The 23,115-nt window shown below is 45.0% G+C and overlaps 2 protein-coding genes across 22 annotated transcripts in view; one reads left to right on the top strand and one right to left on the bottom strand.

Annotated features, from left to right (window-relative positions):
* EHHADH (enoyl-CoA hydratase and 3-hydroxyacyl CoA dehydrogenase) overlaps window positions 1-22,397 on the bottom strand; it is a 31,916-nt gene extending 9,519 nt beyond the window's left edge. Inside the window, exons 1-8 of one of the 13 annotated variants that reach the window (XM_086844387.1) lie at window positions 22,361-22,390; window positions 21,643-21,845; window positions 21,200-21,286; window positions 9,408-9,511; window positions 8,491-8,663; window positions 6,781-6,892; window positions 6,456-6,560; window positions 68-409 (exon numbers count right to left, since the gene is read on the bottom strand). In XM_086844387.1, the coding sequence (XP_086700513.1) occupies window positions 68-409; window positions 6,456-6,560; window positions 6,781-6,892; window positions 8,491-8,663; window positions 9,408-9,511; window positions 21,200-21,204 (841 nt within the window). In that variant the 5' untranslated portion in view covers window positions 21,205-21,286; window positions 21,643-21,845; window positions 22,361-22,390. Of the gene's footprint in view, window positions 1-67; window positions 410-6,455; window positions 6,561-6,780; window positions 6,893-8,490; window positions 8,664-9,407; window positions 9,512-15,934; window positions 16,069-21,199; window positions 21,374-21,642; window positions 21,898-22,140; window positions 22,229-22,323 lie in introns of those variants that run through there. The other 12 variants (XM_086844386.1, XM_086844390.1, XM_086844389.1 and 9 more) reach the window with 12 other exon arrangements.
* Window positions 22,390-23,115, top strand: part of MAP3K13 (mitogen-activated protein kinase kinase kinase 13) — a 71,833-nt gene continuing 71,107 nt past the window's right edge. For 2 of the 9 annotated variants that reach the window (XM_086844373.1, XM_023933418.2), the window contains exon 1: window positions 22,390-22,458. The gene's annotated coding sequence lies outside the window, so the exon portion shown is untranslated. Of the gene's footprint in view, window positions 22,554-22,802; window positions 22,869-23,115 lie in introns of all 9 variants that reach the window. The other 7 variants (XM_086844371.1, XM_086844370.1, XM_086844376.1 and 4 more) reach the window with 7 other exon arrangements.

The following is a 23,115-nucleotide window of genomic DNA, read 5'->3' as shown; positions in this document are numbered from 1 at the left end:
ACTGCTGGGGACTCCCGGCTGAGCTGTTGGCTAAGGGACTCCCACCCCGGCAGCTCCCTGTCCTTACCTATGACGGCTGCCTGGCGCACGGGCTGCGGGGCAGCGCTGCTCCAGGAGGCTCCGCTGGGAGTTGCCCACCTGTGCACGGCTCTCTCGGCGAAAAAGGCGTACTGCAGCGCCTGGGCCTGCCCCGAGGTCAGCAGCACCCCGAACAGCTCCCGCTCCCGCCGCACCCCCTCGGCAAAGGGCCTCTCGGTGGCGGCTCGCACGGCCTGGAAGCACAGCTCCGGAGCCAGGCACCCCCGCGCCTGTTTCTTCACCTTCATGAGAGCCTCCTGCAGAAACGCTTCCATGTTGGGCAGTCTGGGAACTGGCTTAAGGCTGAGCCTGCGGGGTCCCAGGGGCTGACCTGGTGGGAGAGAAATGGAGTTACACAACAAAGCACCCGCATCTTTTCAGATGCAGCCTTTTCAGACTTCCAGACCCTTTTCTACAGGTTGGGAAGGCAGTCTGTCTCTTCTCCAACTCCCCCTGCGTTAGGGCTTGCATGGCACAGTGAGCTGGGTCTAGAACTAAAGCTTCTGACACTTCTCCTTATTTCTGTTTGCTCTGACAATTACGATTTTTCAAGTCCCTTCTCATACTCCAAAAAAAGTAAGGCTTTATTTTCAAAGTAATTGTCTCCTTCCTTTTCTCAGCTTCAGAGTGCCCTGACTTTCCAGTTCTCTCCCTCTACAGTCCCAGCTGCTACATTCGTATGGATCTTTCTATAGGCTTCATTAATGAAGCTTTCCTCCAGTATTGTTTAGTATTCAGGACCCAGTTGACACTAACCAGAGGCATTCCAGCCACAGGCCTGACCCAGACATTGACAAGAGAGTGGAAAACACACCCTGACTTCTTCCCTGACTGAAGGAGCCCCTCAAGTCCCTTTGGGACTAACCAAAAGGAGATCTCACTCAGCATGAGCTGGGCAGCAAATGAATAACAAGGGAAAGTTCATGTTTGTGTCAGTAAGGGATGAATCAAGCAGACACACAAATATGTGAAATTCATTACAGAGAGAGGTTGCTATGGTGATACCTAGAAAGGATCTTAATTGAGAGAACTTAGTTACATTTCAGATGCCAAAATTCTCTGTCTTCTTTTTAAGTACAGGCCTGGCCATACTCAGGAGTTGCTCTGCTCTTAATGGCAGCTTGATCAATAAAGACCAGGGAGGATCAAGATCAGCAATTCGGGATGTATCCCCTTGATACTGCAAAGTTCTCACAAAGACCCTGTTGTCATCACGACATATTCAGATCATTAACTGTAGCATGGCACTGCATGGATTGCTGTTCCCAGAAGCAGCCAGGACTGCCAGCAAAGTCAGGTGATGGGCTGAGAACCTTGTGCTGAAGCTCTCTGGGGACAATGTCACATTGCTGTGGGCTCTTAGATGAACTCTGCCAGGGGGGCACACTTCCTTCCAAGGTGGCATATTGCATGCGGCTCCCCTTTCTCTTCCTGTTCCCCTCTCTTCTTCACTGACAGGGCAGTGTCAATGCCCCAGCAGAAGACTCAGGAAATCCTGCAGGGGATACTGAAGAGCAGGAATAATGGCAGCACTACAGGCATAGTTGCCTGAGGAACATGTCCTGACTCTAGCTCTTTCTCCAAGACTGAGCAATGCTTAGGAGAAACAGAAATACAAGTTTCCAGGATGAGTTATTAAACTGATTTCTTGTAATAAAGGTCTTCAGAGCTCAGGTTTTTTAATTAAGCCTCTTAGTGAGCAGAAAAAGATGATCACTCACTGTGTAAGTAGCTTCCCTTGTAATCAGAGTTCATAAAAATAGTTTCACATTGACAGTGGATATAATTTGTATCAGCCAGTATTGCAGGATTTAGTCAGGATAATGTTTCTTTATTTTGGAATAATTTTTTTTGCCTCTAAGTTTTTAACCCAGAAATGCTCTTTATCTGCAGTTCTTTATTTAGCATTTAAATAGTGGGTTATATTCCATCAGAAGAGGAAAGCTCAGGCTTGTCCCAGAAAACTGATCTGATGGCTGGAAGATTGGGCAGATCAAGGGACTTCATATGACATCCAGTGGAAAGGGCTGGTAAAAAAGGAATACCATTGGGAGCCTTTAAGCTTGGTCTTCAGACAGCAAATAATACTGTAAGCACAAATACTGATGGGGGACAGAAGACAGTTCCTCAGACTGAAAAAAATAACTCAGGGTCCTGAAATAAAACTCCCATTTTAGCTGCAAACTAAATAGATTTTCCACACCACCTCTATGCAGTATTATAGCTTCTGCAATGCCAATAAGAATACACGACATGTTTGTGATCAGGAAAGAATTATCAGAATCCAAATCTGGGAAGAAGAGATCAGTGTGGGACACCTGCAGCTTGATTTCTGAAAGCAAAGCAGCAGGAAGATGATGAACAGTGTCAGACATCAGTGCTGCAGGAAAAGCACTATCCACACATGAGATAACACAGACTCCTGCTTTGTTTGCCAGGTTTTTAGTCCAGGTGACACAAAGGACAGATTGAGTCTATAAAATTTGTGTCAGCAAATGCACCACATATGCATACAGTATCAAATATTATGTTATTTAAAGAAAGAAATATCATCCCAGAGTTGTAAACCTTTGGGATACTATGGGATGGGACATGCAAGAGAAAGGGTCAGCCTAATGTTCTTCCTCGTGCAGGGAACTGCTTGTGAATTTTTGAGGAATAAAGCTGAGCCTGGCCACTGCCCCTCAGGCTATCAGAAACAAGTCCAGGCCATGTCAGACCTTTCACAAACTCAGTTTGTGTCCAAAGGACACTTGGCTATGCCTCTGTCTAAGGAAGGTGTCAGCCAGAACCTTGAGCCCTGGGGAGAGATTAAAATGTTTTTTGATATTGTGCATCTTGGCAGAGATGATTCACAGAAAGGCTTTGCAGCTCTAAAGGAAAGCCTTTCCTCCAGCCTCCATTTCAAGGATGCAATTACCCACCAGCGGCATCTGTTCCGCCCCTGGCTTTGATGTGCCTCAGAAGGAACAACTGCTTCCTCTGCAGCAGTTCCCAGCAGCTTACAGGCAGAAACTCATCATCTTTCCACACAGATTAATACCTGGGGGACTTGAGCTACTCCAAATTGCTCTGGTTTTCCTTGGCTCTTTGGTGCAAGGCATTGGTACTGCTTTGCTCTGAGGTCAATCAGCAGATGAGGTCAGAAAAACAAGGGGTGTATATGGAGAGTTTCAAAGTCTGCTGTGTAGAGGCCAAAAGCCAATTTCTCCTCCAGCTGAGGAAGACCAGAGCAGTCCAACCAGAAGTGTGCAGGATGAGCTGCAAGTTGATGACTGCCACCAGCAGTTCCAGCCATTTGTCAATTTTGTGATGCCATCAGCTGGGAAAAGCCTGAAATGCAGCTTTGGATTACTGCAGTGATCATCAAGCACATTTAATGAAAGGACATTCTCCTTGTCCCCAAGGATTTAATTCCTGTCTATTCCTTTTTAAAAATGCCTTCAGAAATGTTTTCTTTAGCCTGGAGAAGCCAGTTTGCCTAGAGAAGTCAGGGAATTATTCTCACTTCCTATCTGCAATATATAAATACTGGCTTTCAATAAAAAATCTAACTCTGAATCAGTAATTGCCTCTGTGTATTCGTACACCCACTTACTGTTTCAGAGCATCTTTTGAAGGTGTTCTTCATTAGGAACAATCCATAAGAATGTATGGATGAGAATGCTCTCCCAACATGCCATAAAAGTAGCTCTGTCAGCTGTGTATCACAACAGTAATCAAGGACCCCTGATACAGTAAAGCAGTCATTTGAGACTGATCTCTTGCCATGAGATACTGCAGCCCCAGCACTAAGAAAGCTTTGGAAGAAAATTATTTCTGAATTGATTCTTTGAGAGTTATCTTGCAGTACAGCCTTCCCAGGAATAGAAATTCCAGTGGTGACAACACTAGTTATTTAGCCAGACTGCTCTGTAAGAAGTCTGCAATTGTAGCTTCATGTTAAAAAAAATCTCATCAGAAACAAAATGCTGCATGCCACACAAAGCCAGCAGAATTTTGTGATGACATTTTTTTGGTACATTCACTTTGGTTTTATTATCTGAAAAACATTCACTGAAAACAGAACTCCATGTGAACAAACTCCAGACCAGCTATATAAGACTGTCATCTCTTCTGCAGCCCTGTTAGTGCTTGATGAATAAAGATGAAGGTGCTGCCTTGCCTTTGTGTGACAGGAAAATTACTAACTTTAGGCAAAGACCAAAGCAAGGAATGGCTCAAAAGGAACATACAGGCCCTGGGTAAACCAATCTTTCAAATTATTAGATAACCTGAGGGTAAATGGTGCATCAAAACTTGTCATGGTCTTCTGCTGGGTCTAATGAGAAATTTTTCAAGCAGGAAAGAAATAGATGAGCTGGCTCACCAGTGTTTTCACTGTTAAAACATGTACTTTAAATGCCAGTAAAGCTGTTGGAAAGAGTCTGAAAGCATTTTTAAAGTCCTGTGGGAGCTGATATATAGTGTGATGTGAAACACCATCAATGATATTACTCATTTTTGCTGGGATAACTCAAACTAGCAATAAACAGATTGAAAATCTAATAATGAGTAAGACTGGGACAGGCTACCTGCTGGACATTGAGCCAGGATCCTTGTATGCTTATACAACTCAAAAAATATTTTAAAAAAAATCAAATAAATAAATAAATAATAATAATAATAATTTTTAAAAAAATGGTAGTTGCAATTTCCAAAGAAGAGGACGCTAAAGAACAGGATTTTGCTAGTATTGGTAGTGGATATAAGCTCTAGAAAGCAATTTACCCTGAGAAATAGTGTGGCCAATGCTTCCTTCCTGAGGGTCTCCTCTAAGGCCAAACTGGCTTTCACAACTGTCAGCCACTGCACAATGTCTGTCACGGAAGAAACAAGCATGCAAATATCTAAACTTCACCCACTTGTACATAGCATTTGTTGAAATCCAGAATGTTTTCTGGTTTGCCAGTTCCAGCAATGTATCCATTACTCATTCATGACACACTGCTGCTGCTGCTGCTGCCATCAGTACTGCCATAGATCGTGTGCAAAGCATCATTCAGAGCCCAGAGGGTACATCACAGGGAGCACTGTTTGTTGGGTTAATTTGCCTAGAAGAGTGGTAATATTTCACTACTCTCCCATCAGATGGAGAATTCTCATTCAAAACAAATAAACCCAGCAAACCAAAGTACCTTTGTTTTTCTTAGAAGCAGCAGTGAAATACATCACCCATCTCTTGCTAAGGAATTCTATTTAGTCTGATGACATACAGGAAAAAGAAAAGAGGACTGCTTATGTCATTGATTCTGCACTAGAAAATGAAGCCCTAACATACTGTGGTATGAATACTGTGAGAAGGATGGGCATCTGCTATAGAAAACCCAGCCAAAGAATACCTTGGCAGCTCTGGTACATCTCAAGGTATGAGGAAGTATACAAGACACTGATATTTAAGAAGAGTCCATTTTTTGAAGTACCTTAAAATATGGTGCACTGTCATCTAGGACAAAGCTTAGGCTGCTTCAGCTTCTAGCATGGAGAAGGGGCCTTGTCTGTAGTGAAGAGAAGTGAAGGAACAAAACCAACACCCCAGCTTGGAACAGCATTGCCTGTAAATGCCATGTGATCAGAGCAGAAAGGCTATTTCACTTTCCTGCATTCATCTCATTGTGACAGAGCTCCAGATGAAATTCAGTGGTCAGGTTCCAGAGGTACAAGGAGGTCAGTAGTGGGAAAATGCCCTGTTTTCTTTCAAGGCAACATTCCTCATGCTGCACAAGGAATGTTCCGCTTCCTAAGTTAACTCCAGTGAATTTGATTCTGTTATTTCTAAGATGGGGAAAAAAAATCTCTCCCCATTCCTCCTATCTGCATTGGCCATTTTTTTTTTACATGACACCCAAAGGATTAGGGACAGAGTCACTTGCAGACCATGGATCATTAAATTGAGCAGAGGATGTGCCAGCCCCTCCACTACAGGGAGAAAGTTATTTTTGCTCAGCCATTATGGATGGTGCAACCAGAATGTGCACAATGCCAGCTGGGATCCAGAACTATATATGGATAGAGCACTTATTCCCCAAAACCTGGAGAGTGCAGCATCCCAGAGGAGCGTGTGAGTTTGGATATACAATTAAAAAGCAGGAGGACTTGATATGTATCTGTTCTCTGAATCTCACATGAACTTCTGCAGCTTTCCAGCATTTGATTTTTTTCACTTCAGATAACAGGAAGCAATTCTGCAATTCTGCAATTAATTCTATCTTACATGGATGCCAAAACTCAAGAATGGAGCATATAAATTGGAACAAACTGGCGGGCTTTGTTTTGACTCTTTTCAGCCCTGAAACATCACCAGTTATTTCCTGGCACTGCTACAATTTGTTCCTCACCAATCACTTTGTTTGCCAAACGGATTGCTGCCTCAATGGTGTTTTCTTCCACAATTTCATCAACCAAGCCCAGCTTCAGTGCTTCAGTTGCTGGAATGTGTTTTCCTGCCATAAAAAGAGAAATAAGGTGACTGCAGTGGAGCCTGATGGGCAATTTTGTTCTTTTCCATCTGAGCAAATAACTTGTGCAGCTGGTAATTAGCCCCTCATGGGTGGAAGGAAGTAGAATTACAACCCAAGCAGCTTCACAGGTAAGAGATTCCTGGTTTTGAGACCAAGCTGGTATAATTCAATGCCATGTTCTTCTTACAGACACATCACTCACCTGTAGTGATCATATCCAGAGCAGCTGGTACTCCAATCAGTCTGGGGAGTCGCTGGGTGCCTTCAGCACCTGGAAGTAACCCTATGGTGACCTCTGGCAATCCCATCCGAGCCTAAAATGAAGTAAAATTAAACAAAAAAAACTGATTAGAAAGAATGACAATTGCAAACTGAGCAACACAGAGGAAAGCCAAGCAGATGTAAGTCACATTGCTCCTCTAGGAAGCCTCAGAATTTCTACATTGAAACTTTATCCTTGCTTTTTGCTACATAAAATATATAAGAAAAAAAGCACTTGACCATTTCAAGGATTTCTGTGTAAATGCACAATGAAAACATGACCTTTCAGAGGATTTCTGTGCTAGTGCAGCACTGGGGAAGAGCCGTAGGGCCAACAGCATTCCCTAGATTGACATGTGTCAATAATGCTTTCAAGTAGTTGTTACCAACTGTTGGAGGGTATGCTGGCTTAACTTTCATCTCCCTACTCTAGTTCCTGCAAGTTTAGTAGAGTTGGAAGGAACCTTAAAACCATCTTGTTTCACTACCTGCTATGGGCAGGGACACCTTCCACTACATGAGACTGCTCAGAGCCCCATCTAACCTGGCTTTGAACACCACTGAACTCTTTGCTAATCTTCCTTCAAATATCTCTTGGTGAATTTGACATCTGGTAGTCACAGCAGATAAGCCAGGGACAGCAGGAAGTGTATGGAGGTCTTCTCTTAAAAATTTGTATCTAGATTTTTTTGCCTTTAAACAATAGTTTGCACATTTTCTATTGAGCTTTTAAGAGACTCTGAGTTACTTTAAGACCACTGCTTATAGTTCCAGTAGCCATGGCACTTCATCATGTAGTTTAGTGGGCTTGGTGGTAATTGGTCAAAGGTTAGACTTAGTGATCTTGGATGGCCTCTAAAAGAGGCCTCCAAATCCTCTTGGAGGTCTTTTCCAACCTTAATGATTCTGTGATTCCATGGCCCTCACCTTAGGTGGCACAGAGCATGATGTGGAGTATCTCTTTATGCTGTTACAGCAACCCACACTGCCACAGAGAATGTGAGTCACTGCAGAAGTGAGGGGATGTCCCTGTCAGTGAGGAGTCTATTCAATGAGACAGGTACTGCTCAAGGTGGTTCAGCATTCCTGAACCTTGAAGGAGGGGATTGAAGAAAAAACCCAGATCATTGCTGAAGAGTCTTCAAGTTGTCTTTTGGTCAAAGTGGTCCTTGGGGACCCAGCGCTCATGAGGAATCCAACCATAGATGCTCCACGCTAGCTGAGTTTCAACTACCTAAAGAAACTAGGCCATGAACAGAAAAGTGCAAAATTCACAGGGCGGGGGAAAAAAATAAATAAGAGAAAGTCACGCTGCATGAGTCAGTAAGATGCAGCTGTCTGCATCAGAATATAGATAATGAGACCTAGGGCAAATTAACATTTGGTTACTGAAGTTTCTATGCAGCCGTCTTATCATACTAGTTGCTTTATATTTAGAAATGACTTGAAATTAGTTAGTAAGACTTAGGAAAGATGTCAAGGGTGATGGCATAGGTGAAGAACATCTGAGTGCACAGCCTTGTATCCTACTGCTGTAAAGCTGCTCTCCTCTGGGCAGAGTGTCCCAGGAAAGGCACCCTGTCCCTCTGCTCGTGCCGTCTCTACCCGGCTCAGGGATGCCTTCAGCGGCCCCTCTGGCCCGCAGTGTTACCTTCACGTGTGCAATGCGGTAGTGACAGCCCAGCGCCACCTCCAGGCCTCCTCCCAAAGCGACGCCTTCGATGGCCGCCACCACCGGCTTCTCGATGCTTTCGATGAGAGCCACGATGGGGCCCAGGGCAACTCCATGTCTCTTCGGAGAGGAAAATCCTCGGATGTCAGCTCCTGAGAGAGCACCAAGAGATTAGGAGGAATTAATAGGCGAGGCGGTGACTGGAACAATCCTTCCCTCTGTGCTACTGGACACAGCTGCTCACAAATGCCCAAGTCCTTGCAGAGCATGCTGCTGGCAGAAGAGTGTTTAACAGGAAGCAATCTCTTTTGGGACCATCTTGAAGGAACCCTAGATCCTTGATCCTGTTCACAGAGCTCCAAGGAAGGCTTAGTACAAAAATACAGAGTAACTGTAAGGATCATGAGGTCACTGCAGAAATTTGCAAACATTCTTGGTGTAATACTGAGCCTGCAATAGTTAAGTGGAAGTTACTAATAACAAGCAATGTAGAACTCCACAGAAATCCCCTAGCTTTTCAGACTTCTTCAGCTGGAGATCTGTTATTCACCACTGCCCAACCCCAGGCACATTCCATACACCAGAGCAGTGTGGTCCAGAGATTTTACATAAACAAAGCTATGGAGACTGAGGAAACACCAGGATGTTATGGAGTGGAGCAGCTGTCCCTCATTTCAGTAATTACAGACCAGCTCACTTCTGGCCTATTTCAAGGTCCAGCTTGTCATGTAACCCCATGTCAATTGTGGCATAGCAAAATAGACAAAGCACCCTGTCTTGTGGCCATTTCCAGCCAAATCAGGACTTCCGTCAGCAATGTTACAAGGCAGAGAATCTTCAGATATGCTGGGTAGAGAGAGTTTAATCTTTTTCTCAGCCTGTGTTTGATGTCTTACCTGCACTGAATTTCCCATTTTCACCACAAATCATAACAGCTTTCACTGAGGGATCTGCATCTGCTTTCTTCAGCCCATCCTCTAAAGCCTGGAGAACTGCCAGACTGAAATAAAATGGAGATTCAGTGAGTAGCCATCAAATATATCCACCTTCTGAGAAGTTTATGTTATGAACACCGAGCAGCCCAGTGAAAATAAGCACCATGTCCAACAGGCTGTCCCCATGCCTGGCTGCTGCCACAGCTTCTTCAGGTGAATCTTGTCCTTAGTCTCCCTCTTACTCCAAGGACAAGCACCCAAACCCAACAGGCTGACTGCCAACCTGTCAGTCACTGCCTGGAGACTCATCTTCAGGCTATGACACTGCTGTTTCCACAATAAGCAGCACAGGGGAATGTTCTTTTGAAGATATCTTTATGAATTAAACATTCAGATTTTCAAGAAAACAGTTTAGCATAATTTAGAAGTAATTAATGCTAAACCACTGACAATCTAAGAACTTTTTTGAAAGGAGCTCTAGGGATAAAAAAGTTACCTTTCAAACACCTGACACAGGCTCTGCTGATGTTAATTATGCTTTCACCTTGTGAAAATCTGCACCTAGGTCCAGACTTACACTGGTGTGGGATCCTGTCAAAGGGAATTTGGGCATGAAACACTACACAGAACATGTCTTGGCTCATCTGAACAGGTAGCTCTGCAGACACCAGCAGTAAATGCAGCCAGCAAAGAATTAATGAAGAATTTAAAAATGGATCTGTAGAAAACATAAATAGTGGTTTTTTTCAAATTAGATATTTAAAAAGTTTGACCCAACTGTATGTCCACTTCTCATTTGCCTCTTTAAAGCTAATTCATGTGTTTGTATGGATGGACTTGGAGAACCTAGTCTGTTTTAAAAGGTGGTAACAATAGTGATAGTAGGTAAAAATAGAAGCATTTACACTTTAATAATAGAAATATTAATACAAATTTTATGTGTATACAATTTAGATACTAAAGTGTACTGATATACACATATACTCACAGAGTTTGTGAGAGACTCTTCTGTGTGCATGTGTAGAGATGCCTCTGACAAGAAAATCTGAGCCACAAGCAGTTGGAGGCTGGAGGAATATCCAAGTATCATCCACACTTGCCCAGACCTTTATAAAACCAGCATTCCTTCCTAGACCTTCTCCAACCCTGAGCCCAGCTCCACATGAAAGCTTGGTGCTGAGGAAAAGGGAGCAGAGCTCTGTTGATGCCCAGTGGAGAGGAGCAGTATTAATTACACAGAACTAATAAAAAGCCCTGAGGCATACTCAGCTTGTGCATGTTGCTCTGTGTATTAGAGGGTGTTTAATCTAAAAAGGAAGTCGTGAAGTAGATGAAAAACACATCATTGTACTCTTGTGTACAGACATTTCTACAGAGCAATGCTTTCAGAAGTCACATGGGGATCCATAGTCTGCAAAGGGAAACCTGTGAGCCCAGGGAGCCCCCTGTAAGCCAGATGTATGAAGGAATCCCAGCCAACCTCTGCATATTCCTCCTTCAAAATCAAAAATTAAAGACAAACCATAGGCAAAGTCTAACAATCAGGGCTGTTGACAGAGGAGGGTTTTCTAGGAGGGTCTCCAGTACCACTTGCTGCCTCTATAAGGCCTTGTTACAAGAAGGGTCAGTGGGAGCCCTGAGACCTGACAGCCAGAGACTGGGAGAAGTATTATTCTTTGGAGAGAGAACAGTTATGTACCAATTGCCCAATCCAGACATCCAAGACAACTCTGATGTTAGTACTGGTTCTGAAGGCTGAAATTTAAAATGAGAATAATTTGGTCATGTCAAAGTAAAACTATGAGCTGAGTCAGTAAAGGTCCCTCCACTGCATGTAGGTCCACATAGCAGAACATGAAAACCTTTCCAAATTATATACACTAAATGTGTTTTAATAGGTTAAAAATTTGTGGTTTATCTCCCTCCTTTTGGCATACCTGTGGCTGCTGCTATTTGAGGAGCACTCACAGGCTGCACCCAATGCTTGCTGCTCTTTGAGTTTTGTTTGTGCATCAGTGATGAGCCAGGCCACAGCAATACCAAAATCACCCAGGGGCTGGCAGATAGCAGGGAAAGCCATTAGGAAATGTCATTACACTCTACAAATCATCGTGCAAAGAGGGAGAAAAAATATGTTCCATGATCCAAACAAATGTGAAGTTACTAATTTGCAACTATTGTGTAGACAAATGGCACAATTCCATCAGGGACAGACAAGAAGCAATCAGTATTTCTGTGTCTGTTCCAGGCATGTGACCAACAGATGCAAAATGCCCATCTAGAAGGGCTGTCTGCAGCAAATGGAAAGGTTCAATGTTCTATGGAAGAAATCAGTTACAAGTCCTCAGTACTTACAACAACATACTACTACCAAAATAAAAACTAGTCATCAAGGCTGCCACAAAATCAGTTTGATCTCTGCCTCACCTTCATTAACCCAACAGGACTTTTTATGGCAGTGAATAATTTGGTACTTGTGTAAATATCTCTTCTATTTCCATATAACTTTTTCCCAATGGGAATTTTTGTGGGATAAAAAGGAAGAAAGATCAGACTCTTTGAAGTTTCGTGTTTTCCTAAGATGGAGTGATAAGTTTGCCTTGGATATGTCACAGTCCAACACACAGACTGCACTGCTTTGTCACTCACATATTATAACTGGCAGTAAAAGATGTAATTTTCAATTAAAGCATCATAGTAAAATATATGACAGTAGAATTATAAAAATGCTCAGGAGAATCCCAGATTCAAACTGCTAGAGCATTGAAGAAACAAAAAGTCACAGTAATTTTCATAAGTATTTCATTACTGCGACACTGTCATTCATTTAGCAGTAACAATGCAAAAATTCCCTCCATGCTTTCCAAGGTTGCATCCCATGCCATGTAGTCAGTTCTACCATGGGTACTATTGCAACTGCAAAAAAAGTGATTCTGCCAAGGTGATTCTGTTTTCCAGGTTTCAGGAACTCAAAACAGGTGCTGTTAAAAAGTAGGGGCATACCAGAGCAGGAGAATATTCTTGGATGTTACCATACCAGGTTGTTTTTATTTTAGGGAACTCATTGCAGTGATTCTGATGTGCTAGATTTGTAACAGGGTTTTATAATTTACCTTAATTATTTCACATTTTAGCTGGAGTTTGTGAATTTCTTTCATTAAAAAAAAAAAAGCAGAGCTGGAGTTTGTGAATTTCTTTCATTTAAAAAAAAAAAAGCAGTATAAGGCAATCCTGAAAATTGACTTAGTCATATTCAAAGAAGTGAGATTCAAATCCAACAGTGGAAAATGTTTATGTAAAACATGCAGGTCTGATCCTTTCCCTTTGTATTTTTCTTAGTTTCTAATATACTTTAAAAACCTGGAAATCCCAAACCTGGACAACAGTCCAGGCTCTCCCATTGTCACAGGCTTCCTTTCCTTTGGATAGCTTCCTGCAGTGTTTTTCTTTGAACTACCTGCTGGTTATTACATAATCCCCTACTTGGAACTGAGGACTTGCGTGCTGGAGTTACCTGTTCTGCTGTCCCTTGCTTCAGTGTCAGATCCAGCTGTGTAGTAGCTACTGTCATACATTGTTGTGACAGGTTGCTAATACAGCTTGAACGGTCCTGCACATAAATTAAGGCCAGAGCCAGAATGGCATCTTTTGGGTGGAATTTTAGTTGTTTTAGGGAGCAGATGCTTATTCATCCCAGAATTTTCTCTCTGTATCTCATCCTGATGAAGTGCTGATCACATGTAATCACATTCTCCCTGCATTGCTACCTGTCTGAAACTGCAGCTTCTCTCATCTCCTTTACATTTCCTGATTTTTATGGTGATCAGGGTTAGAAGGACAATTCTGGCAGCCATGGAGAGCCTTTCCCAATCAAACCTGTTATGCTGTCACATTGCATAGCTCCACACATAAGCTCCCCTATTGCACGGCCTCCCCTGTCCTCCCTGGAGCTTTTCTGTCCTTGTCAGCTCAAATGTTGATATACTCCTTTAAGTCCTTCTAATTCCCAGTGCCAGCAGCCTGCCCCTGCTGAGAAGGGGTAGTCAGTCCTTCCTTTTCCAAGTCTTGTCTTTCTGTTCCTCCAGACTCACAGATCTTTGCATATCTAAATCCCTTCTCTCAATGCCATGATCTCGTAAATGTAGATCTCTGAATACTAAACTTCTGCAAGCCAGGAAAAAAACCTCCAAACAAATCAAATCTGGCACATACCACCTCTGCTGGTGAAGAAAGCACTGAGCTTAAAGGGGAGTCTGTGTGGGAACTAAATTTGCTGCCAGAATCTCAAGTCAGCACACATTTCTCAGGAAAGCACTGCCCTGCAGGTATGAAGCAGAGGATGGTGTCAGACAGGAGAAAGCAAATTCCTGCCCACCAGTGGCTTCTAAAGTGCTAATGGCCAGTGTGATGGCCCAGGAGGGGGGAAATGGATAATGGGGAGAGGTAGGGGAGGCTGGAGCACAGCAGCAAAAAACTCACCAGTCTTAAAAAAGCATTTGTGCCTGCTGTGAAATAAAATTTTCAGGATTGCAGGACGTGGCTCCTGTCTGTAACTTTCACTGCCTGCTATCACCTGTGCAGTCAAACGTTTCCAACAGCACTAATAAACCTGCTCCCTGTGGTCCAGTACAGAAATGTGCAGAAGCAGGAGGAGCACCCAGGGATCAGAATGTGCTCTACCTTTCCTAGCTGCAGACAGATCTCAGCTAACACTTACCCGATGGCAAAGGTGTGAGAATTATGGATCTCTTTTAAAACAGGTGTTACCCTGGCAGGCCACCAAAGACCACAGACATGTCTCAAGTTGTAATTTAATGGATCTGAAGTCTGCCAGGGTCTTCCTTTCCTGTGGGGCTGAGGGACAGGACCACAACCACACTATCTGTCACCCTTGGTGAATCAGAACTGCACCTTGCTGTGAGGGCACTTGCATGGCCAGGAGGAAAGGGCAGTAAAGGCAGAGATCTGTCCTGAAGAATTTCTTGTGCTGTTGCTGTTCAAAGGCAGAGGTGACTTTGGGTTTTCTTCAGGACTTCTCAAAAGAGGGGAGTTAAGGTTCCTTAAGCACATATCTGTTACTGTTGATAGTTGGACTCAGTGATTTTAAAGGTCTTTTCATCCTCAGTGATACTATTATTCTTTAGGTCTGTATTTTGTATTTTTCATGGTAAGGATTGAAAATTTATTGTGAACACAGCCTGGAGATCATCTTAGACTGGTCTCGGGCACAGGAGGTCCAAAGGATGTCTTACACTGTACAGTTCTGGGAGTCCTGCATGTCTGGTTCATCTAAACTCATCAAGTCACTCCCAGTTTCTCATGGTAATTACCTGAGCATGTGAAAATGTTCTTAGTGTACTTCTAAACAAGTTGCAACAGAAGAGTGAGCACTGCCAGCTATAATGTAGCCTTGCTACAGAAAAGCATTAGGTTTCATCTCCTTTTCATGTTCTTCTTTATCTCAATGAGCTTCTTTCAAACAAATTTTCTCATTTATAAGTCAAGCACAGCTGCAGTGGGGTTTTTTTTGGCTTGTGAATACAGATTGAATATACACTGTGGTCACTGTTACTGAACAAATACAGCTGCTTAAAAAGGCTTTATGTGCTACTCAGAACTAAAAGAACTAAAACCCACAACTAATGTAAAGCCAAAAGCACATAAGTCCTTTTCAAGACACATGAAAAACTAAAATTTCTGAGGCTCCTACAGCCTGGTGTTTGACCTTGTTTTTCACTGGCTCATGTTTGAGACAGCATGGGGCCCTTCTTGACCATGATCAGTATTTAGAGGTCAATTCCTTAATCGTTTTTAAAGGCCAAACGAACTGCTTTCTGATAGCCCTGGCTGGGTTTAATCCTGGTGCCAGCTCCTCTTGCTGAACCACGCCTGATATCCACAGAGCCCTTTGCCCTCTGTCCTGCACACACTTGGATAGTGCAGAGATTTGCCAGGCAAGCATTGAGCAGTGTGTGGGGCAGGCAATAAAACCAGGGAATCTGCGAATTGACTTGTACCAAACAGCGCTGAAGGCACCCCAGACTGAGTTAGCGCTGCTGTGCTGTCTTGCTGAAGCAGTGTCTTGATGTTTAAAGACTGGAAGTTGATGAGAAATAGGCAAAGTTCTTAAACATCGTCCAGGGGAGATGACAGAAAGTAGGGTTTGCTGAGCCTGGCACCCCTCCTTGTGAAACCCCCCAACTAGAAATTATAAGAAGGAGCAGAAGTTATGGCAAAGTTCAGCATTTTTGCAAAGCGAGATCCAAGCTACCTCTGAAGTAGCTGCCCGGGCCCCTGCGAGTACGGAGCGGTGTAGAAATCCCGGCTGAGGCTCTCTGGGGCCGCCCCCGCTCCGGGACCGGGCGGAGCCTCGCTCGGGCACGGAGAGAGGGAATGAGGTGAAAAGGAAGGAAATCGGAGAATCCCCCACCCGCTCACAAGGGTGTCCCAGCCCCGGGCCGGCGCTCCCCGCGGGCTGCCGGCGGTACCTGAGCGCGTTGACCGGCGGGTTGCGGAGCCGGATGACGGCCACGGCCGAGCCCCTCGCGTAGTGCGCCATGCCGAGCGCTCCCACTGTGTCCCCGTGTCCCCGGGCCAGCCCCCGGCGCGCCCCGCCCGCAGCCCGCCCTCAGTGCCCGGTCACCGCGGGGCTGGCCCCGGCCCCGGCCTGCAGAGAGCTGCCTCCGCTGGGCTTGCAAAATACGGAAATTTTTCTTAAGAAAGGATGTTCATTAATGTTTGATCTTTGTAACTTTCAAGCCTAATCAACTAGGAAGGAGATTTGACCCGTGAAACAGGAGCTCGCAAGCTCTAAGTGATGTCCAGGTGTTGGAAAGAGAAATTCCATTTTGGTAGAATTGCCTTGTTAAGGTGTAGGGCTCCACATGTTTCAATGATCTCAGTCCTAGGGGGGAAGGTTGACAGCATTTGGGAAGAAGGATGTGTGTGATGTGGCACTGAGAGTGGGCACACAGAATGCAGAGCTTAGTGGCCACAAGGACATTTGGCAGAACCCCCAGAATAAGGAAGAAGCCAATAGAGCCAACCCAACAATTGTACCGAAATCAGCTCTGATGGGTAAATGGTAATTTTGGCAGGGGCAGATCATGACCAGCAACTCAGAGACCACTGACCCAAGAAACACTCACCCAAAAGAAGAGGAAGACTGGGCTAATTAGCATGAGAAATGAGAGAATCTTTAATCAATAGAAGATAAACTACTAATTAATGAGAGAACAGTGTAACTTGCAGCCAATGAACATCAATACATTCATTTGCTAAAATGTATGAGAAGTGAGAAGTTTTGATAGTTGTTGTGCTGGTTTTGTAGATTTGCCACCCACCCTCCTTTCTGTACAGAAATGTAAATAAATCAAGTACCTCAACTCAGTGTTGGATTGGAATCTTGTATGCTGGGTGAAAGAACCTATTCTGGGACAACACTGGGATTTAATGTGTGCTCCCAGTCAAGCTCTGTCCCCCTGGTCCCCTTGGGCACCACTTCACACCAGCCCCTCAGCTCTGTGAAGTGATGCTACTGTAAAACAAGCTGAGGGGTGGGGAGGAAACATTGTTTCTAATGTTACAACATGTATCTGTTGCTCTAAAATGTTATTTAAGGGAAAGAGAGGATTCTTATATACATTTTACTATATTCTTATTTATATTTCTATAATCTCCCCTTTATGTTTCTTGGCTTTTAAAAGTCAGTCCCTGGGCAGAATGGCTACAGCTCCCTCCCTGGTCTGGAACAGGTGTACACAATTTTAGAAATTGATTTACATGTACAGAAAGGTCCTTCACTCAAAGCAACCTTTAGTGCTGCTTTTATATAAACTTTATTGTTATAACTGTTGTGGTGTATCACTCCAGCTCTTCTGGCATTTATTATATAATGTTACAACCCCCTACAAACTAGCAGTAATACTCTGGCATTTGCTTGTAAAGCAACATGTTCTGGGAGTTAAAAAAAATGGTGCAAGTGATGCCTTGGAGAGCTAGCTGGTCTGCTGAATTTTTATTAACCAGAATGAAACCAAAGATCACTCTAACTTGTACTTTGTGTTTATAATTTACAGGTCTGATCTACTTGTCCTTTAGTAATACAACTGCTCTAGTTGTGATAAAACAGCCCCATTTCAAGCCCTAATAAAATCAGAAGAAAGCAGTGTTTGGGAAAAGAGAGCTCATAGGAAAGAAACCCCAAAACAAATTTCTACATTGTCATGGAAAAGTTCAAGTAATATTTAAGGTTGTAGGCCTTGTGCCTGTCTTCTTTTCCCTTTTTCCTTCAAGATGAATGGAGTTTGGTAGTGAGAAGAAGAAAAGCATTTCAGTGTATACAGCAGAGAAATATTAAGCCTTGGAAGTTGTGCAATGACCAAGGGCAAAGGCCTGAGCTTAAATCCAGCTCCCAAACCAATGGGGAAAGATAAGTGCATGACATAGGCCCCAGTTATGCTTCTGCCTGTGTTCTCCTCTCCCAGCATTGCTTTTTTCACATAAATCAGACCCAAGGCTGTGCAGTTCTGCTACATCTGAGCCGATCTTGCACATGGGAAGGGTACAGGTTGCAGAGCCTGTCAGTGCACCTCATATTGGCAAAATGTTATCAGGATGGTCCAGTTTGTTCCTGTAGCTTTTGTGTGGTTCCCCAAGAGCTTGTGCAGGTCTCTGTCAGCCCTGCTGTTCTAAAGCTGTGCAGGGGCTGCCTGGCAGTTTGTGCTTCACCAGAAAGCAGCTGTGGGCCATGGAACCACAGGACAAGCTGGCAGCTTTCTCTAACCCTAGGCCTGCCAAAAGAAAAGAGGTCTCACTATTCCAGATCCCTCTGGTTACTGGTCTTTCCACCATACATTAGAGAATAATGCCCAGAAAGTACACCTAGCACACACCTCTAGAAAAAGGCTTCTAAGACAGGAATAGCAAACCCTTAGAAATTCCAATACTGTAAGTGGGAATGAGAGTATTCACCAAAGGACAGATTTTAATGAATGTGAATGTTGTGCTTTGTCTTCCAAACCCTTCAGAAAGCATCATAGTAGAGGAAAGAAGACTCCTGCTTCTTTCTGAACTGGAGCAACACAAATGCATCAAGTTTCCTACAGCCCCCTGTGATCATCAGCTTGTGCAGAAGTGCTGAATGATAAAAACAAGTGCTTTATTTCTAGGAGCCTCAGCTTAATTTTTCTTCCAGTGTATCAGTGCTGCAAGGTACTCCAGAAGAGGCAGCTTGATTTGCTCTAATCTTATTCACAATGAACAAAAAAATCCTGGAAAATGTTTTTTTTTTGGCAGCTGGACAAACCCTGTCCATTTCTGCACCCAGAGACACTGGAAAAGGTGAGTGCAGTAATGTCCCAGCTGGAGGACTAGAGTATTTCTGTGGGAACAGCCTCTGAAGAACATGGACAGTTGTACTGTGCAATCTGAGAGGAGATTTGTGGTAAAGCTCACAGCCATAGTGCTGAGAGGGGTAGGTACTCTGAAAATTTACTGGTTCTTGTCATCAGCTGGTTTAAACTTTAGGCCTGAATTGTACCTTGCTGTTGAAATGACAGCTTGGATGGCTAGTTAAATCCAACAAACACTGTTTTCTGCTTTCCCTTTTACAGCTACAGTTTTTAATTTTTAGTTTTTCTCCCCTTAAGAATTATCTGTTGTAAAAATTGCTGTTGAACCTTTGTGACATTTGTCTGGTCATTTCATGTGTGATAAAAGCCAATACTAGTAAACATTTGTTCACAAAATAGTTCTCCAAGTCTCCTTTGGTTATCACACCCTTAGGAGATGTCCTCTGATAATTTTAAGTTCCTTTTCCAAACTGTCCCCAAAACCCAGTCTCCCAGAGCCTCAGTGAGCTGGAGTTCAGTGCCTCAGGGCTGGCACAGGGAGCTCTCACAAAGGCACAGCTGGAACAAGTGTGATAACTACAATGACACAGCAAGGCACATTGTGGGCCATCCTATTTCAGAGTTTAAATTTCTGCTGAAGAGCCACAGCTTCTTTCAGCCATGAAGGTTGTTTCAGCTTGATGTGATAAAGACATATTTAAAAACCTTTTCATCCTAGCTGGTATCCTCTGAGGGTACCTTTTTTTTTTTTCTGTAGTAAAAAAAGGGTTTAAAATGTCTTGGAATCTCTGCTTCCTGTTTTGTCTTGAGAAGTAAGGCTGGGCATAATTAAATGCATAGTTAACTTTGCCCCTGTTAATACATTCAATAACTTAAAACCTAGTATGCAGGTGGATAACAGCTGTATATCCAACTCTGCATTCCCCCTTAGAAATAACAGCTCATTTTTGTTTAAAATGTGTGTGTGCAGGTATGGAGAGCAGTGACACAGCCCTGTGAGCACGACAGCTGTTAGCATGGAATCACAGACTGGTTTGAGTTGAAAGGGACCTTAGAGCTCATCCCATTCCATACCCTGACATGGCCAGGGACACCTTCCACCAGGTTGCTCCAAGCCCTGTCCAGCTGGGCTTGAAGGACTTTTGTCTTACTGAGGCTTTATTCTGCTCCTTGGCTTCTTGAAACCCAGGATTATCCCTCTAAAGCTCCCCATTGCATCAAACCTGGTCTGTATTTATGTATATTTTAGCATCCAGCCCTGCAACAGCAAAGCCATGAACAACTTTGCACACAAAGCTGGTCTGACAGATATGTTAGCAATATACAAACTCCCAGCAATTCCCACCAAGTGGATTGTCTGTTCTGTATTTATCTCACTCTGTATCATCATTTAAGATCTAAATTGTCTTAAACAAAAATCGCCATTTCAAAGGTAGGACCTCAATTTTTCCCTGACAAAACAAAGTATGTTAGATACTTTTAATAATACAAGCCTATCTCATGACTTTTGAGCTCTGATATTTGCGTGGTTTCAAAGCAACACCTCCTGGCAAGCTGTGGTATTGCTTCTACAGGGAGAAACCTTCCTTTGGAAGGAATCATCGTGGGATGATACATGACAAACCAGGAATGCTGTGGAGTGGTAGAATCAAAGGATGGTTTGAGCTGGAAGGGACTTTAAAACCCATCTCATTCCAACCTCCAGCCATGGGCAGGGGCACCTTCCACTATCCCAGGTTATCAATGTGGCTCCATGCCCCATCCAACCTGGCCTTGGACATTTCCAGGGATGGGGCAGCCACAGCTTCTCTGAGAAACTGTTCCCAGACTATCAGTGACCTGTAGCAAAAACCTTTCCCTGCTTAGTGTGCACATCAGGGTGTGATGGATGTGGCTGTTCCAGCTTCCACTGGGGGAGAATAAAAGTTGGGAGCACGGTCCAGAATTCTTTAAAATGAGAGCACATATAAGCACTTAGTGCTGTCTGACAGGTATTGCTGTGCTTTTCCTTTGTGTGTGTGTGTGTGTGTGTATCTATATCACAGGTGCTGGTTTACAATGGGCAATATCACCACAACCATGCTCTTTATCCATAAAAGAGCAAAGCCAGCAAAGGATGCTTGCTGTCATCTCTATAAATAGTGAATGGATGTTAGTGCTCATCTTTGCCCTCTTAACTTCCTTTCTTTCCCCTGTCCCACCATAAAACTGACTGTAGAAGCAAGAAACAGAACCATGAAGTGAAATTTGAAGCAGTTTCAGAAAAATTCCTTAGTGCTCCAAGAATCCCATTCCTTGAGCACTAAATCAACGTGGGTGTCCTTAGGAGCAAACAAGAATACTACGGAAGACTTGGGAACGCCACAGGACAAAGAACAAGGTGACAGTGCCCTCACTCACAGCATTACACGTGGTTCAAGGCGCTGTTGTGCTGCACTGGCATCCCATGGAACAATCCAACAGGCTGGAACAAAGCGAGGAGTCAGGCTGAAAAACAGCAGGCGATGGCTGCAGAGGGCTGAGTCACAATAAAACCAACACAAGTCGCCGTAGGAGGAAATTTCTGGAAGGAGACTAACATTGCAATGAAGATGACGAAAAGATACATGTAACCGATATGTTTTTCTGTTCTCCATTCCAGACTCATTTGTGTCCAGTAGTAAACTACAGTGTTAAAAGTGTCTGCCAAAGCTTGGCACCTTAATATCTAGTTTGGCCACGCAAGGCTATAACCTAGTGTTGTGAGAACTGGCAGGTAATATCAGAATACTGAGGCTGCTGTCATCAAGTCCTAGAAAACAGGGTAAACCTCAGGTAGCAAGTCGTGCTTTGGCCTCCCTTACCGCACTCAGCCACAAGTCTGGTGCTTGTCTGTCCGTACTGGCCCACACAGGTGATGCTGTAGCAATTCTCGGCAGCCCTGTCCGTGCCAGCTGGGATTCCTGCATACATCCCGCCCGGCCCAGGGTTGGTTGGGAGCACCTCAGGACAGCTCGAGGTGTCCGCCTCGCGGTTCCGGCTCGAGGTTCTGCAGGTCCTGCAGGTCCTGCCGTACCCGCCATACTCGGCCCCTCACGGGCTCCGCCCGCGGCCGCCTCACGCGTTCCCGCCCACCGCCGCCTCACGCGTTCCCGCCCACCGCCACCTCACGCGTTCCCGCCCACCGCCTCAGGCCCCACAGCGCATTACACCACGTCCACATGCACAGATCCCCAAAGCCCACAGATCCCCCCAGCCCACAGATCCCCCAGCCCACAGATCCCCCAGCCCACAGATCCCCCCAGTCCACAGAACCCCCCCAGCCCTCAGAGACCCCGCCCGCTCCCCTGAGACATTCCCACCTATGCCCCGAGGCCCCGCCTACACCTCATTGACCCGCTCCCGTTCCATCAGACCACGCCCAGTCGCTTTAAACCCCGCCCACGCCCCTCAGACCCCTCCCCTGCCCCTTCAACTCTTGCCACGCCCCATCAATCCACCCACACCCGCAGGCCCCGCCCACAAGCTCAGCCCCGCCCACACACCTCATGCCTCACCCACACCCTCAGGCCCCGCCCCTGCTTTAAATCCCGCCTGCAGCTGGCGCGCGCCCGGAGGTGACGTTACGGGGCCGGCGTGAGGCGGAGCGGTGGCGCCGGTCGGGGACGCGGGGTGTGCAGGTAACGGGGAGTTCGGGGGTACGGGCTGCACAGGTAACGGGGAGTTCGGGGGTACGGGCTGCACAGGTAACGGGGAGCTCGGGGGTACGGGCTAGGTAGGTAACGGGGGGCTCAGGAAGCGCGATGCTTAGGGAGCGCAGTGTCTGAATGACGGAGTGCTGAGGGAATGATGTGCCCCGGGAACGCGGTTCTCGGGGTACGGAATGCTCGGGGAATGCTCCGGGATGCTCGGGGAATGGAGTGCCTCGCTTTCGGGGTGCTCAGGAAACCCCGCTCCTGCTTGCAGGCGCGGAGCTGTCGCGCTTGTGTATTTGATATTACAGAGGGATTTTTTCCATTTTAAGGGAGCGGTCAGAGGTGCCGTGGCCCCGGCCGCCGCCGTGGTTCTGGCGGTGCCTGTTGTGAGGCAGGTGAGCAGTCCCGGGGTGCTAGCGCTGCTTTCCGGGCAGCAGGAAGCGTTCCAGTCAGTCTCCAGACAACCTGGAGCAAATCCCGCCGGAGCTAAGCCTCTGATGTCTGTCCTAATCCTGTCTGGGGGCTGTTGACAATGGCAAAGACCAACACACGCTCCAATGGTTTTGTGCCCTCTCCAGTAAACAAAAAAAAGTGTAGGAATTTTGATGCTTCTCGCATCAAAAGTGGCAGAAGTTTGGGAGA

This window comes from Cyanistes caeruleus, chromosome 10, assembly GCF_971803275.1.
Source record: "Cyanistes caeruleus chromosome 10, bCyaCae1.hap1.1, whole genome shotgun sequence".
In the NCBI taxonomy this organism is placed as follows: domain Eukaryota; kingdom Metazoa; phylum Chordata; class Aves; order Passeriformes; family Paridae; genus Cyanistes; species Cyanistes caeruleus.
This window is presented reverse-complemented; position numbering and strand designations above follow the sequence as displayed.